Below are 18,452 nucleotides of genomic sequence, written 5' to 3' on the forward strand. Positions count from 1 at the left end.
AGGAACATTACATTTTACCTATAAATTCCATCTTTCAGAGAAGATGGAAACAGGTGTAATTTATTCAGGTAATCTCACAAGATTGAAACACCTCAGTAGGCAGCAACTTCCTCCACTCTCTTGTTTGCTAGACTCCTTTAAGAATAGACCATCTATTCTTAAACTACAGAAGGCTGATATAATTTTTTGTGTTCACTCACCAGTATTATTTTATAGCTAAATAAATCATAAGATAGAATTCATTCACATGGCAACCGTTGTTGGAATCCACAACACGGTGAGCCTGATATATGTCTGGCACCCACAAATGCCCAAGATCCAAAGGGCTGGAGGACTCAGAAAGGAGACTGCGGTGTGACTAGACTCTGTAACAGGTGCTCCTCTGTCTGTCTGTCTGTCTGTCTCTCATTTATACACACATGGCACTCCATCATGAAAAAATTGCTTTAAATTAAGGAATCACAATAGTGTCAGACTTCTCAAAAACAATACTAGAAAAAAAAAATGCCTTCAAAAATCTCAGTCAAAATTATTTCTTAACTAAAATCTTTTAGGCGGTTAAATTAGCAACCGAATATGAGTGTAGAATAAAGATTTCTTTTTATTTATGCAAGATTTGTTCCCATAATGCCATTAGCAGAAAGTTTATTTTATATATGCAAAGTTTCCTCCCATAAAGGCATTCTCCAAAAAGCTACTGAAAACCGTACTCTTTTAAATGAGTAAAAATAAGAGGGAAGTATGAGAAGCAAGGAATCAAAGATGGAAGGAACATAGAGAATTCCCAGAATTAGAGCTAAATGTTATTCAAAATTAATCAGGAATATGGAAGTTTCACCAAGTGATATTTCTAAGGAAAGAAAAAATGAAATTTTTATATATACTATTAAAATGTTTAAACCTGACCTTCAGGAAACAAGAGCTCCTGGTTGCATAATTAATAATCATAACTATCTGAGACAATTTAAATATAAACAAGAGCTCCCTAGGACCCAAACTGCTAGATATAGCCTAATATAAAAAGCAAGTTTTAGGGACCAGCAGGTGGTATAGTAGTTAAAGCACTGAACTCCCATATGGCTGACAGCAAGTGGTTCACCAGGTGTGTATGCATGTGTGCAAAAAAGAAATCCCAGGAGGAGAATGCCCGAGAGGAAATTGTGATGTAGCCATCCCCCCCGGGGAAAGGACTTCTCACTTTATCTCTCTCTGTCTCTCTCTGGCCAGCACACATACCGTTATGGCAAAAACCTTTAATTAAAAAAAAAGAAAAGCAAATTTTAGAAAGTAGTTTCATTACTCATCTCTTATATGTTAAAATAAAAAATGTCATGGACTATTTTATGGATATTATTATTATTGCATCCCATATATGAAAGTATTTCTTTAAAATCCTAGGTTAGGTTCAAATAAAATGCTGCTTTCCACTTTTTGATCTTTACAAAAGATGATATAATGTATATTAAATTAAATTAATCATAAAGATTATAAATTAATTGCATCCTCTAAATTTGGTAAATTTAATGTTTATGATAACATAGTAGAGTGCTAAAAAAAAAACTTAAACCTTGACACATTATGCTACTCTTGGTTAGATTATGAAATAATTGTACAGAGAGCAAGAAATGTAAGCTTTTTTTTTTTTTTTTTTTGGAGAGATTTTTTTTTTTTATTAGGCGCATGCATTCTCCAGAGAGAGAGAAAGCAAGATATCACCCTGGGGAAAATGGCTACACCTCAATCCCTTCTTTCAGGATTTGGGGCACACATGCATACATGCCTGGCATGAGTTTTAAGCCACCAAGTCTGGAACTGGAATCGTGGGTGACTATGTGGGAGTCCAATGACATAACCATTTTTCCGTCTGCTAGACCCAAGAAATGTAAATTTTTACATGTTTTAAGTTCCTTGTTTTAAACCCAATAGCATATTTCTTTTTCTCCATTTTCATAAACATAACTGCAACAACTACAACTAGTTTTAAATAATTTTTAACAGTATTCCTAATAAGATAATTAAAGCTTAGATGGCAATAATAAGGGTCAAGAATAAGATAATAAGCTCCTCTGGGAAAAAGCAACACCTAATAACCCACTTTTATGGCAATTTTTTTTAGTACAATGTAAATGTAGAAAGATTCAGTATTTACTTACCTCGACAATATTCCATTAAGATAAGCACTTCCCAGACATTATCACTAATTGAATTAACAGCACAGTCCAAATACCCCACAATATTTTTATGACCAGATAGTTCTTTCTGAAAAACATAGAATTTTAAAATCAGAAAATATACCATTTTAAATTTTATTTATTTATTATTATTATTTAATTTGATGAGAGAGGGAGAGAGAGAAAGTAAGAAAGCAAACTGCTAGGTCCAAGACTCAAACAGTGCTCAGCCATGTGGGAGTCCAACACCTCAATCACCATGCCAGCTGCTGGGCCCCAGAAAATACACATTTTTAATTACCAGAGGGTATGTGTGCTTGCCAAAGAGAGGAAGAGAGAAAAAGCACCCCCCCTCCATGAGACATGATCATGTTGTAATCTTCTTCTATCTCTCTATACTATTGGGACTTTGGGTACACATGTACAAGCACCTGGAGTGGTTTTCAAACAGCAGTGGCCAAGACCCAAACCGTGGTCAGGCATGTGGGATCCAGCTCCCTCAATCAGTAGACCACAGGACTGGTCCGAAAATGGACATTTTAAAGTTACATTGTTAGCAATTGTTTGAAGTTTAAATTAATGTATTTAAAGAATTCCAAAAAGAAGTAGGTGCCAGTATGGAATCGGACATATTTCAAACAACCAAGGCTTCAACAGAAAGTTTACATGTAAGTGACTGTCATTTTCTAACACCAAAATATTCAATGAATATTTATTCTTAAATTCAAGCATAAGATAGTCTATTCAAAAAGAGTCTCCAAAAGCAAGTATACAAAACAGTCCACTGGGACTCAAGAATAAAATGTTAGAACTTTTACTTACATTTATTTTTATCTTAAAAAATAGAGGAATTAATCTCTGTTCATGATCTAACAATTATATTCTCTTGTATTTTTTTGCCTGCAACATACTACAATTTATGTGTGGGTAATAAGTGGATGTATGGATACATGTATTTTTTTAAAGAATTATTCAATTTTATATTATTTTTAATTTGCAATAGGAAATGTACATTCACCAGAGAGAGAGAAAGGGAGAAACCAAGCTGCCAGGTTCAGGACTTATACCACAGTCAGCCATGTGGGAGCCCAGTGCCTCAACCACCATACCACTATCTAACCCCTGGATGTGCGCATTTTTAACTAAATACCTATAAAATTAATAAGTGGTTAAAACAATTTTTTAGGGGGAAAAAACACACAGATTAAAGGTAACACTAATAATTTCAATACAGGGAACTAAGACAAATTTGAAACATTTACTCCTAGTACAAGATAGTCATCAGCATATAATGAGGTTTTTTTTTTAGAAAAAAAATTAAAAAAACAGAGGGACCAGCAGTAACGTAATGGCTATGTCACTGAACTCCCATGTAGTCGACCACAGTTTGAGTCCCACACCCAGTGGCTTAAACTCATGCCAGGCGTGTGTGCGTGTGTGCCCAAGATCCCAAGAGGAGAATTGAGGAGAAGGGATTGCAGTGTGGCCATCCCCCCGGGGAGTGATTTCTCGCTTTCTATCTCTCTGTCTCTCTCTGTCTTCCTGGCAAGCTCATGCGCCCTATACCAAAAACCTCCCCCCGCGCCCCCCCAAGAAAGAGAGAGAGAGAGAGAAATCTATTCAGGACTATCTGAAAATCAAAAATCAATAATTAAGAATGGTATTTAAGTGGACCAGCAGATGGTATAATGATTATGTTGCTTGGCTCTCACATGGTCAACCACATTTCGAGTCCCAGACCCGGTGGCTTAAAACTCACGGCAGGTGTGTGTGTGTGCATGCCCAAAATCCTGAGAGGAGAATGGAGGAGCAGGGATTGTGGCATGGCCATCACCCCGGAAGGTGACTTCTCACTTTCTGTCTCTCTCTGTATCTCCAGCGAGCACACACACCCTATAGCAAAAATCTCTCTCAAAAAAAAAAAAAATGTATTTAAGGGTGAAGTCAGTAGCAAACTGAAAGACAGCACTGGAAGCCACATGGCCAACTGAGGATTTAGACCCCTGAGTCAGCTTGAAAACATGCTAGGTGTGTGCAAGATCCTGATGACCTAGAGGGCTGGGAAAAGGGGATTGTGGCATAAGACTGTTGGGTGCCTCTCTCTCTCTCTCTTCCTCTTTCTCCCTCTCTCTCCCCTGCATGCATACACACTCTATCATGAATAAAATAAATAAACTTTAAAAAAAAAAAAAAAAAGAATGCCATTGAAGACCCAGTCACAGTGACATGGGCAGTGAGGCACTGCTGTGTGATATTGGAGACCATGTAGAAAGGCTCCAGAGTTGGCTGCCCAATCATATTGATATGATCCTGCTAGGTGCAAGGCTGTGGGAGGATCACCCTGCCGAGGATACACGTCTCTCTTCTTCCCACCCCTAACCTCATACTATGTAAAATATATGTACATCCATTATCAACAATATACCTAGTTTTAACTGTACAATTTAACTTGAGATAAAGACTAATGGCCATGGATTAAATGAACATTTATGAGTAAGTATACATAAGGGGATAATGTGTCATCAGAAAAAATTGGCCAGCTCCATGAAGCAGCAATAATGCACTGCTCAAGGAAAGCTGGATTCCACATGGTGATCACAGTTCGAATCCCCAGTGCAGTCCACCTGAAACACACCAGGCACACACACAAATGCCCAACATCCAATGGGCTAGAGGACTTAACAAAGTGGACTGTGACTAGACCCTATGGAGGGTGCTCCTCTCTCTTTCACATATACATGCACATACTCTACCTGGATAAAGGAAAAAAAAAAAAAAGGAAAAATATATATATATCTTAAGGATGGTCTTATAGCATGGCAGTTAAAATACTGTGCATAGGGAGCAGGATCCCACATGACATGGTTTAAATCCTAGCTCCAATGGCTTAAAAAACATGCAGGCATGGTTTATGCTTGCCCAAAATCCTCACAAGAAGAAATAGAAGAAAAAGGTCTGCAGCATGACCAGGAACCACGGTCTCAGCCTCAGTCTGTCTCAGTTTCTCTCTTTCTCTCTCTCTTCATAGTCTCAGTCTCTCTCTCCCTCTCTCTCTCCCTCCCTCTCTCCTTCTCCCTCCCTCCCTCCCTCTCCTCCTCCCCCCCCCCCTCCCTCTCTCTCTCTCTCTCTCTCTCTCTCTCTCTCTCTCTCTCATGCATACGTACATATACTCTCCAGAAATTATTTTTTAAAAATTGGAAAACCAATGCTTAAGGAGTTCATCTCCATAAAATATATTGTCTAAAAGTATAGAATTTGGGGCCAGCAGGTGGCATGGAGATAATAGCACAGGACCCCACAAGTCTGATTCCACAATTTGAGCCCCAGATCCAGTGGCTTGAAAAATCGTAACAGGCACATGTGCATATATGATCAAAATCCCAAGAGGAAAGTGGGGAAAGGAAGAGACTGTAGCATGGCCATCCCCCAGAGGGTGATTTCTCGGTTTTCCTCTGAGAGTGTGTGTGTGTGTGTGTGTGTGTGTGTGTGTGTGATTGTCTCTTTCTCTGGCAAGTGCATGCACCCTACAGCAAAAAAAAAAAAAAAAAAGCATGTAACTTGAATGCTATTGCCGACTATATTTTATACGTATCAAAAGCAAATTTGGGGAAGGCAGTGGTGCAGTAGTGGCACCCATGCTGGACCTATATGGAGAAGACTGGTACATATTCCAGGGAGTCCCTAAGCACACCAGGCACACGCACATTCTCATTAGCCAGGCCAGTTGACTCTGAGGATAGAGCACAGCATGAAGACCCTGATGAGGATGCCTATCTGTCTTTGTCTTTCCCCATCTCTCTCTCCTGAACAAAACAAATAAACTTTTAAAAAAAATTACAACATTCTATTGAAAGGAATAATTACAACACAATCATATGATATCTAAGCACAAATTAGAGAACTTAATCTAAATTCCATTATCTTGGTGTAAATCTTTTCACCCTTAATCGCTAACAGCCTTACAGTAGCATAGTGGTTGAGGCACTGAACTCCTACATGGCTGACCATGGCTCAAGTCCTAGACCTGGCAGCTTGAAATCACACCTGACACACATACGTGCATGCCCAAAATCCCAGGAGGAGAATGGAGGAGAGGAGACTGTGGCATAGCCATTGCCCCGGGAGGTGATTTCTCACTGTCCCTCTCTCCATCTCTCTCCAGGGAGCACAAGTGCCCTATGGTAAAAACCTTTCTTTAAAAAAAAAAAAAAAAAAAAAAAAGAGTAAAGTCTCAAAGACTAATCTCTAATCTAGCTAGGAACAGGGAACAATAAAAGCAGAATTCGGAAAAGTCACACTGTGTAAAATGCACTTATCTTCCAACTAGAGGGACTAGAATGTACATGTTAGAGAGTGTTAATACAAAGTAAGACATTCAACTCCTAGCAGTTGGATAAGGAGGGCTGATATTAACGAGTGTTAGCAAGAACATGGAAAAAAACACAATATTGGTGGGAATGTAAAATGGTCAAGCTGCTGTAGAAAATAGTTCAAAGGGTCCTCAAAAAGTTAAACACAGAATTAGCATATAACACAGCAATTCCACTCTCAGGTAAACCAAAAGAACTGAAATCAGGTACTAAAACAAATAAATGCACATTCATATTCATAGCAACATTACAGACAACAGACAAAAGACAGAAATAGTCCAAATGTCCATCAAATAGCTTTGTTTTTTTAATTTTGCCAGAGGATATGTGATCTCAATGGGGAGAGGGAGGGACAAGATGAGAGAAGGAGAGAGAACAAGCACCACCCATGGGGAATGGTCACACTGCAATTCCTTCTCCTCCATTCCTCCCTCTTTTGGGGATTTTGGGCATGCATGCACATACACCTAGTGTGTTTTTCAAATCCCTGGCTCTGAAATTCAAACCACACAGTCAGACATGTGGAATCTAGCCTTAACCACCACACCATGGGCTGGCTCATCATACATACATACATGTATCTATCAAGCATTTGATAAATAATGGAAAAGGAGGAGAAAAGGAAGGAGAATGAGTAGGAAGACAAACAAGAAGCCATCCAGAATACTGAGAATAAGCAACCACAGAAAACAATGAAAATTTTTATTTTACAATTATTTTTAACTGTTTAATCAATAGTCTCCTAAATGGACCCAAACCAATAAGAAGCTTTTCTAAAGTTGATTAATACCACAGGACAAAACTAAAAGAAAATACACCAAATACATAAACAGAAATTCTCACTTACCATAATTGTAATTTCCCTTTTACAAATGTTGAGGTCTGGCATGTTATTGACATACATTCGCTTCAATGCACATCTGACACCACCATGCGTCCGCACCAGGAAAACTGTGGAGAATCCACCTAAAAGAACAAGTCCCATTAATTCAAAAGAATCCAAAACTACTGCCGAAATCCTGTAATATTTCAGAACTTAGTGTTGAAGGAAAGTAAACAATGAACCAAGGTGAAAATAAATAATAAGCCACTAATAGGTTAAAAGTCAGAACATTGGCTTTCGATATCAATGGTGAACTAGCACTTGGAGGATAATGTGTTTTTCAAATGAAAATTAATGTCTTTTAGAAGCTAAAATACTGGGGACCAGCAGTTAGCATAACGGCTATGTCGCTGGACTCCCATGTAGTCGACCACAGTTCGAGTCTCGGACCCGGTGGCTTAAACTCACGCTGGGCACGTGTGCGTGCATGCCCAAGATCCCAAGAGGAGAATGGAGGAGAAGGGATTGCAGGATGGCCATCCCCCTTGGGGGGTGATTTCTTGCTTCCTGTCTCTTTGTCTCTCTCTATCTTTCTGGCGAGCACACACGACCTATAGCAAAAACCTCTCCCCCAAAAAAGAAGCTAAAATACTGAAATTTCACTCTTTGCACAGGAGTAATTCTCATGTAGTAGTCAACACTCCATATCCACAGGTCCTGAATCTGCAGAGTCAACCAACTATGGGTGGAAAAATGTCCCATTGTTGCTTATGCATACCGTGTATCTGGTTGTTGGGAAAGTCATGATGCATTTTTGCATAGAAAACTATGTCTTGACTTTCCCAATGACCTGATAATTAGGCCTGCGATGGTTGTGTCTGCACTATGTACAGACTTTTTTTCTTGTTATTCCCTATGCAATACAGTATGACGACTATTTACATAATATTTACATTGTATTACAAAAACCAAGAGATCACTTAAAGTGTACAGGAAGATGTGTGTGCAAATACTATGGCATTTTATACAAGGGACTGGGGCATCCATAGGTTTGGGTATTTGCAGGAGTTGGGGGGGTGGGGGGCAGGTATATCCTGGAACAAATTCCCCATGGATACCAAAAAACTATCATATATGGAAAATGTCACAGCATAACTACATTACTATAGTTTGGCACACACTAGTGTAGGGAGCAGCCAAATCTGAGCTAAATAATAGTGACCTTTAAAGATGAGCAGAGTACAGGCTCTCTCGCTTGAGCCAATGCTGCACAGCCAGCGGAGGTTAAAAGAAAACCATATTACAACAAGAGAAGGCCAGGTGGGGGTTATTTAGACCAAGGGACATAAGGTGCTCCATAGCTGCAGTTGATAATAGAAGAAACCTAGCTTTACCTTCTGCTTCTCCCTTCCCCCACTGCCCTATAAAAGAATAAACCTAGGAGGCTGGCAGGTGGCGTGTGGTTAAGGTTAACATGACCAACCATGGTTTGAATTCTGGACCTGGCAATTTCTTTCTCACTTTCTCTCCCCCCCCCCCCCCCCTTTGCTCTGTCCCTCTCTGGTCAAAATAAAATAAAATAAATAAATAAATAAAGTTAAATAAAATAATTCTTTTTTAAAAATAAAGAATAAACCTGGGAAAAGCTCAGGGTCACAGTGTTCTCCATCAGTGACGTCCAATCCACCCGATCCCCGCTTTTTTCTACTTGTGTCTCTGTGTCTGTGTAATTGTTCTTTCCAAAATCCACTACCGTTCCCACTGGGGGCAGGGGGGATCTCCTCCCCACTTTATGCCGAACAGGTCTCAGTATACTAGTGATTCTCTACCCTTCAGACTCTCCACCTCTTGTGATGAAAAAACTTGTTTAATCTAAGACATTAATGGGATCAGATGGGTAGGTCCCTCCTCCAGTTCCAGGGGATGAACCATCACTGTTCCAAATTGATCAAGAATCTTATTTCTTCTCATTGAAAACTGAGTATAGAGTATAGAGTAGTACATTTACCATATTTCCATTATATATTTTTGCACCATGTGGGTCATTCTGAATAAGAACTGTATATCTAAATTATTCACTTCTTAGGTGAGACAGAGATACTATAGTGATAGAGAATAATACATGCATTTTTAGGATGTATATGAGTTTGCCCATTAAGGATTAATAAGTAAAGTGACATAATATCTCAAACAGCATACTTACAAATAGCTTACCAATAAGAAAAAAAATGGTTATTTATATATAATGTGTATACACAGATATATATTCATTATATATTCACTATATATACATAGAATCAAATATGATGCATAACTTGATTAAATTCTAGTTTGAAACTATATATTCATGATAAACATTTGTAGACTATATATTCAATGTACATTCTATATATACTATATATTTTCTATATAATATTCTTTAAAAATCAAGTTGAAAAGTTGAAATACATTTATGTTCTCTATATAGAATATATTCTATTATGTATATTCACTATAGAATACAATGTATACAATGAATATATATACACACATATAATATACACACATATGTAATTTCAAGCAAGAATTCAACCAAGTTTTATGACAGTCTTTTAAAATCTAGAACGGGGCCAACCCCATGGCCCAGTAGTTGAGGCAGTCGGATTTCACATGGCCGGCCACGCTGTTTCAATGCTTGCCCTGATGGCTTGAAAAACACACGAGGTGCACGAGCATACATGCCTTGAATCCAGACAGGATAGAAAATGGAGAAGGAATTGCAGCATGACCACGCCCCACTGGGATGCTTTCTCCCTTCCCTTCTGCCTCTCTGTCTCAAGTGAGCACATATGCCCTTTGGCTTATAAATTAAAAAAGAGAACAAAGCTAGAATAACTGTCCCCTCATTCTTTTGCTTCATAATATTGATTCTTTAGCTAGTTATCTTGTATTACTCTTTCAACTTTTCTATATATTTTGAATTTTTTCATAATAAAATTAAAAGAAAGTTAACGAGAGACATGGTACTTGTCCCCAGGAGATTCCTCTGTCTTGCCATCTAACACTCACCATCACCACTGAGAATTATTATTCTCTAAGAAAGATGCTGCTGCAGACTACCCAGACTGACTTTCCCAAAGGCACTGTGAGTCTCTTGCCATAGAAAATGTTTATGGTATCCTAGAGACTTGCAGCTCCAACATCCCAACACACACAAACAAAGCATGTTTATTGAAAGTGAGGGCTTCTGGTTGTGTTTACTCCTATCATGCTTATTTTCCTAAGGAGTGGAAGATAAGAGATGGAAAGAAAGGATAAAATTACACATGATCGTTCTGTAATGTACATATCATCAGATATGCAAATCTGTAAAACAGAGGAAACACCAAGCTGTCAGCAACTTCTGGCTTTGACTATTACCAAAGAAAACAATGTCACTTGAAAACTTGTCAAGATAAGTGAAACACCCACTTACTTACATGTGTGATGTAAGCCAGTGACACTGGCCTGTAACACATCAGAGTTTCTTTACCTTAAGAAAAGGCAGTAACTCCAGGAGTTTCTTATAAAAGCAAAAGTATTGCAAAATTGGAGTGACTGCTACCTTAAAGTCTTGCCAAAGTTACTGTATCAGTAAGCACTATCTGCCACAAGGCAAAGAATGAGTCAATACATTTGATTAAACTGAGAATGGTGAGAAGGGGTAAGAAAGAGAACATATTATCTTATTTAATTCTCATATCATAAGTTCTTTAATTTGTTATTCCCATTTAATAGATGAGAAATAAACCAAACACTGAAAAAGCAATTAATCTCTGATTCATCCTTTCCTCTTGATGTTAACTATATTTCTAATATATTATACAAACTGAAAACACAATTTTGCTTCTATATCATTAAATTATGATGCTTAATAAACTAAAACATGAAAATCCTTTTGATTCCACATTAAAAAATATTTGGGGGCCACTCAGTGGTATGGTGGTTAAGGTGGATAGAACCCACATGGCCACCCACACAGCAGAGGACTAGATCCAGAAACTTGAAAAACATGCCGGGTGAGTGAACAGAGAAATGGAGGGAAAGGGATAGCAACACGACCATCCCCCACAGGGGGATGCTTTCTCTCTCTCTCTCTCATGAGTCAATACATTTGATTAAACTGAGAATGGTGAGAAGGGGTAAGAAAGAGAACATATTATCTTATTTAATTCTCATATCATAAGTTCTTTAATTTGTTATTCCCATTTAATAGATGAGAAATAAACCAAACACTGAAAAAGCAATTAATCTCTGATTCATCCTTTCCTCTTGATGTTAACTATATTTCTAATATATTATACAAACTGAAAACACAATTTTGCTTCTATATCATTAAATTATGATGCTTAATAAACTAAAACATGAAAATCCTTTTGATTCCACATTAAAAAATATTTGGGGGCCACTCAGTGGTATGGTGGTTAAGGTGGATAGAACCCACATGGCCACCCACACAGCAGAGGACTAGATCCAGAAACTTGAAAAACATGCCGGGTGAGTGAACAGAGAAATGGAGGGAAAGGGATAGCAACACGACCATCCCCCACAGGGGGATGCTTTCTCTCTCTCTCTCTCTCTCTCTCCAGTGAGTACATGTGTCCTCTGGGGGGGAAAAAAAACAAGTTTATTCTTTTAAATTTACCAATTAATTTTTTCTTCTTGTTAGATTTAGCAAGTTCTTCAAAATATAACCAATAGTAGAAGAGCCAGAATTAAAATACCAAGTGTACAGTTTATACTAACAATACTGGTCTAAAAATGAGAAACATTATGAGGTCTAAAGATAAACAAGTAGCATGAGAGAAGGTATGACTCTTAATTTCAAGGAATATATTCTTCCTTATAATTGCTCTGAAAATTAGAGTCCAGACCCAATTTCATTTATTGCTCTGAAAGTTGGGGTATTCATCACATTTCCCAATTGGAAAAAAAAAAAAATTAGAAATATTAATTTAGTTTAGCTCCTTTAGAAGTCAAAAATAAATAGCTAGAAATGTGGAGTTAAACTGTGAAATCAAAAGTTTCACTCTCTATATGGGAATGTAACATCAAACGTAGTAAAGTCATCAAGAAAGCAAATTATACAAAAGAATGATCCTTAAAAACATAAAAAATCATAATGTGATATTATTGTATGCCCTCTACAAGCTAGTACTTAAGGTACTGGTCTCCCAAACGCCCTGGTGGCTTGAAAATCAAAATCCTAGGAAGAGAAAGAAAGAGAAGGGATTACAGCATAGCTATCCCACAGCCCCCGGGAGTGATTTATCTCTTCCTCTGTCTCTGTTACACTCTCTCTGGTGAGGACATGTACCCTAGAGCAAAAACTTAATAAAAAGTAAAACTAAACTAAAAACTTAAAAAAAAAAAAAATCCTTGAAATAGCTTTGGAAGCTAGCCATTGCAACATTTTTCCATAGGAATAAAAATGTCACATATTTCTGAGAACTATATGTATTTTGTTTCCAAGGCACAAGTTTTTAAGAAATCATATTTATTAGCATTACAATACTCCTATGTTTTGTGTGCTCTGGTAAACTCACACACCCTTCAGAAAAAACTAATTTAAAAAAAAAAAAGAAAAAGAAAACCTGTTTCCATGACCTTTGCTCTTTTTTTTTTTTTTTTTTTGAGAGGTTTTTGCTATAGGGCGCGTGTGCTCGCCACACAGACAGAGAGACAGAGAGACAAAAAGTGAGAAATCACCCCCCAGGGGGGATGGCCACGCCACAATCCCTTCTCCTCCATTCTCCTCTCGGGATCTTGGGCACACACGCACACACACCCAGTGTGAGTTTTAAGCCACCAGGTCCGGGATGCTAACCGCTATTGAATACATGGGAGTCCAGCGACATAGCCATTAAACTAACTGTGGGTCCCGATGACCTTTGCTCTTGACCATTCACTTTTGCTTTGATGGGATCACTTCTGCCTCTTGATAAGTCACTTCTCTGTCTTCAGGATCAGGATCATAATGATAAAGATATGTGTCATGTCCTGTTACAACTCTTCAAAAAAACATGCTTCAGGATCTTGATCTCACTTGTTTAAAGTGTCCAGTGAAAGCCCTGCTCTTATCTGCAACTGATCTAGGTACAAGTTTGAGTACTCACTGAGCACAATGTGTGCTCAAGTTGTTCAGTCAGAATTGTGTAAGCTGAACTAATTGAGATGTCTGTGATGTTGGCTATTGTTTCCATTAACAGTCAATCCTCATGAGCAGCAGATGACATAATGGTTATGTCATTGGACTCTCACAGTCGATCATGGTTCAAGTCCGGACCCAGCAGACTGAAACTCACAGCACGCACATGCACATGTGTGCCCAAAATCCCAATGGGAGAATGAAGGCGAAGGGACTGCAGAATGGCCATCACCCACCCACCCTGGGGTGATTTCTCGCTTTCTCTCTAGCGCCTCATAGCAAAAATCTCTCAAAACAAACAAACAAACAAACAAAAACAGAAATAGTCCTCTTCAATTAGGGCATGACCTAGATAAATATTTTGCCTCGCAAACTGACGTAGATGTCTGCTGATACAAAGATCTTTGACATTGTTTTATCCCTTCTTAAAACAAGTTTTCCATTTGTAAACTGCTGATTCTTTGGAGCACTGTCTCCATAAACTTTTCATAAGTCTATCAATGACTTTATCATTCTTCCACCAAAGCTTCACCATAATTTGATATTTGTTCTTGCTTCAATTTTACCAGAATTCAATTTACTGATAACTAATATCTTATTCTTCTTAGTGCCTCAAACTAGATTCTGTTCTGATGTTATAAGTTAATATGAATGCACTTTAATACAAAAAAGTAGAAATCCATGCAAAGTGTATTATAAGTATTTCCATGAACTTTTTAAAGATCCCTCTTAGAAAAAAAGAAAATATTTCTTCCTTCTATGAAAACCAGCTAAATAATACATGAAAAGACAGACCAATATCTCAATATCCTTTATGAATGTGAAAAGTCTCAACAAAATACTACCAAACCAAATGTAGCAAACATATAGAAAAGATTATCCCAGGTATGCAAAGTTGGTTCAACGTACAAAAATCATTGAATATAATAAAGTAGGTTAATAGAATTTTTAAGATGACATGATCATCTCAATAAATAAAGAAAAAAATTGATAAAATCCACAACCCTTTCATGATGACACTCAACAAAGAATAGAACTTTCTCAATGTGGTATAGGTATCTATTAAAAAAAAAAAAAAACTAACAATAACATTATATAATGGTGAAAGACTAAAAGCTTTCCCCTATGATCAAGAACATTTATTCTCACCACTTCTATTCAATATTATACAGAAGAGTCTAGCCAGAGTATTTAAGAGAAATTTTAAATGATCACCCAGATTAAAAAGAAAAAAGTAAAACTCTCTATCTGCAAATGGCATCATCTCATACTTAGAAAAGCTAAAGACACACACACACATACACCCCTGAGCTAATAAACAAGTTCAGCATGTTGCAAGATATAAGATCATTGTATAAAAATCAACTCTATTTCAATACACTATCAATGACCAAGCTGAAAAGGAAATTAAGAAAACAATTCTATTAACAACAGCATAAAAAAAGAACAAAATACTGCCCAAGTCATAGGATGCTGGAGGTAAGTTGCCACTGCTGATACTAAACACATATGGGAGGCCTAGGTTCAAGGGGTCCTGCAATCCTGGCTAGACAGAAGATCACAGCATGGCAAGACCCTGTCAAGTTTATCTGTCTATGTCCATCTGCCTCTAATTAAAGAAAGAAACTTTTTTGAGAGAAAGATTTTAGATTAAAAGGTGCATGCACTCAACAGAAAGTGAGAGAGAAAAGAAAGTGAGAAATTATCTCCCAGAGGGGATGGCCATGCCACAGTCCCTTCTGTTCCATTCTTCTCTTGGGATTTTAGGCACAAACGCACAAGTGCCCAGTGAGAGAGTTTCAAGTCTCCAGGTCTGAGACTCAAACTGCGGTTGACTACGTGGAGTCCAGCAATGTAACCATTATACCATCTGCTGGCCCCAGAAATAAACTTTTTTAAAACGAGTAAAATATTTAGTAATAAAAGAGATTAAAGATTTATATACTGAAAAATGCAAAGCATCCTTGAAAGAAATTAAAAACCTAAATAAATGGAAGACATTACTCATTCACAGACTGGAAGACTGAAATGAAATACTCCTTGAATCCCTATCGAATTCTATTTTTGCAGAATTAGACAAGCTAATTGTAAAATTCATATGGAACTCAAAATTGCCAAAACAATCTTTAAAAGAGTAAAAGTTGAAAGACCTGTACTTAAAGCAATCAAGACAGTGTGCTACTGGTATAAGATCAGACATACAGACCAAGGAAACAGAACTGAGAACCTAGGAAAAAGTTCATACCTTTATAGTCAGCTGATTTTCAGTAAGGGTGTCAATACAATTCAACGAGGAAAGACTAAGGGATGAGCAGATTGCTTGCCAGGATTGCAGGAGCCCTTGAAACTGGGCCTCCCATATGCGTATATGCGTCTAGTATCTACATCACTGGACTCCCACATAGTCAACGGTGGTTCCAGTCTTGGACTGAATGGCTTAAAACTCATGCTGGGCACATGTGCGTGCGTGCCCAAAATCCTGAGAGTAGAATGAGGAAAGATTAGTCTTTTCATCAAATGGTGCTGGGACACTGGACATTCACATGCAAATGAATAAAATTCAATTTCTACCTCACACCAAATATAAACAGCATTTCAAAATGGAACAAAGCCCTAAATATAAAAGTTGAAATTATAAAATTGTTGAGAAAAAAATAGTATATGATCTTGGCTTACACGATGACTTTTTTAGACCTGACACCAAAACCAAAAGCACAGACAACCAAAGAAAACATAAATTGAAATTCATTAACATTTAAAACTTTTGTGCTTCAGAGACCAGCAGATGGCTCTCTAGAGAACTCACCCTAAAGCAAAAAATCTCTCTCAAAGAAAAAAAAAAAAAAAAGAAAAACTTCAGTGCTTCAAAGAATACTACCAAGAAAGTGAGGGCCAACCCATGGTCCGACAGTTAAGGCAGCTGGATCCCACATGGCTGACTGTACAGCTCAAGTTCCAGACACTGCAGCCTGAGAAACATGCTGAATGCATGTGCACATGTACTAAAATCTCAAAAGGAGGGAGAAATGAAGGAGAAGGGATTGGCAATGTGGCTATGCCCATGGGGTTGCTTTCTCAATTTCCCTCCCTCTCTCTCATTGTCTCTCTACAGTGAGTACACATGCCCTCTGGCAAAATATTTCTTAAAAAGTGAAAAATTAGGGACCAGAAGATGGCATAATGGTTATGTAGCTGGACTCCCACACAGTCAACCGTGGTTGGAGTCCTGGACTCAGCAGCTAGAAACTCATGCCAGGCTCATGTGCATGTGTGCCCAAGAAGTCCCAAAAGGAGAATGGAGGAGAAGGGACTGCAGTGTGTCATCCCCCATCGGGTGCTTTCTTGCTTTCTGTCTCTCCAGCGCCCTACAGCAAAAATTTCTCCAAAAAAAAAAAAGTGAAAAAATGCTATCAAGAATGGGGGAAGATATTTGCAAAATCCTATATTTGATAAAGTGTAATATCCAGAACCCATAAGGAACTCCTACCACTGAACAATATAAAGATAAATAATCCAATTTTAAAAAGAGTAAAAGATTGTCACAGAAATTTCTCTAAATAAGGGGCCAGCAGATGGTGTAATGGTTATTATATCACTGGACTCCCACGTAGTCGACTGTAGTTCAAGTCTTGGACCTGGAGGTATAAAACTCATGCCAGTCACATGTGTGTGCATGTGCGTGCCCAAAAACCTAAGAGGTGAAAGGAGGAGATGGAACTGTGGCATGGTCATCCTGGGGATGATTTCTAACTTTCTGTCTCTCTCTGTCTCTCTGGAGAGCACACTCACCCTATAGTAAAAATCTCTTTTAAAAAAAAGAAATTTCTCCAAATAAGATACACAAATGACCAATAAGCACATGAAGAAATGCTCAACACAATCACTTCTTAAAGAAATGCAAATCAAAACCATAATGACATGCCATTTCACATAGCCACTAGAATAGCTATCTACACCCAAAAAGACAGATGTGTTGGTGAGGATATGAAAAAATTAAGACAGAAACCCTCATAAACTTCTAGAGGGACTGTCTGACTATAGAAGTCTGGCAGGTTCTCAAAAATTAGAGTTACCTTATGACTCAGAAAATCTACTCCTAGATATGTACCCAGAAGAATTTGAAATACATATTCACAAAAAAACTTGTACAGAAATGTTCATAATAACATTATACATATTAGCCAAAAAGTAGAAACAATCCACATATCTCTTAACTGACAAATAAATAAACAAAATGTATCACCCATGTAGATTATTACTTAGCACTAAAAACAGAGTACTAACACATGCTAAAATATGGATGAAACTTGAAAAACTGCTAAATGAAATAAGTCAGATACAACAGGCCATATATTATACGATTCCATTTATATGAAATGACCAGACAAATCCACAGAGACATAAAACAGACTGGTGATTACAGGAATTCTAAACAGGGGTAAGAGAATAGGGAGTGACTGGTAATGAGTACAGTTTCTTCCTGGGTTGATGAAAATGTTCTGAAATCAAGATCCAGAATCAAACCCAGGTCTGCCACGTGGTTCCAGCCTATATAGTGTCTTAGTAGTGGGTGCCACAGTGGGACTAAGATAATTCTTTTCTTTAAAAACATTTTCATATGTTTATTTTTCAATTTTGCTATAGTACACATGAGCTCACCAGAGAGAGAGAAGGAGAGTGAGAAAGCAAGCCACCAGGTCCAGGACTTGAACCATAGTCTGTGATGTGGAAGTCCAGTACCTTAAACACCACTCCACCTGCTGAAATCCAGCACCTTAACTGCCACACCACCTGCTAACCCCTATCATAATTCTTAAAAGGAAATAAAATGATGAATTGGGTCACTAACAACACAAATATGTATATATATGCCCAAACTCCCTGCATTACTAACATTATGTGTAGTATTTTTTATACCAATA

The 18,452-nt window shown here is 37.7% G+C and overlaps 1 protein-coding gene across 1 annotated transcript in view; it reads right to left on the bottom strand.

The window, feature by feature from the left end:
• Window positions 1–18,452, bottom strand: part of BMP2K (BMP2 inducible kinase) — a gene marked incomplete at its 5' end in the record, with an annotated part of 136,537 nt that overhangs the window by 92,279 nt on the left and 25,806 nt on the right. Inside the window, 2 exon segments of the mRNA XM_006151481.3 lie at window positions 2,154–2,259; window positions 7,389–7,507. Coding sequence (XP_006151543.2) covers window positions 2,154–2,259; window positions 7,389–7,507 — 225 coding nt within the window.

Source organism: Tupaia chinensis, unplaced genomic scaffold (genome assembly GCF_000334495.1).
Source record: "Tupaia chinensis unplaced genomic scaffold, TupChi_1.0 Scaffold000318_1, whole genome shotgun sequence".
Lineage (NCBI taxonomy): Eukaryota > Metazoa > Chordata > Mammalia > Scandentia > Tupaiidae > Tupaia > Tupaia belangeri.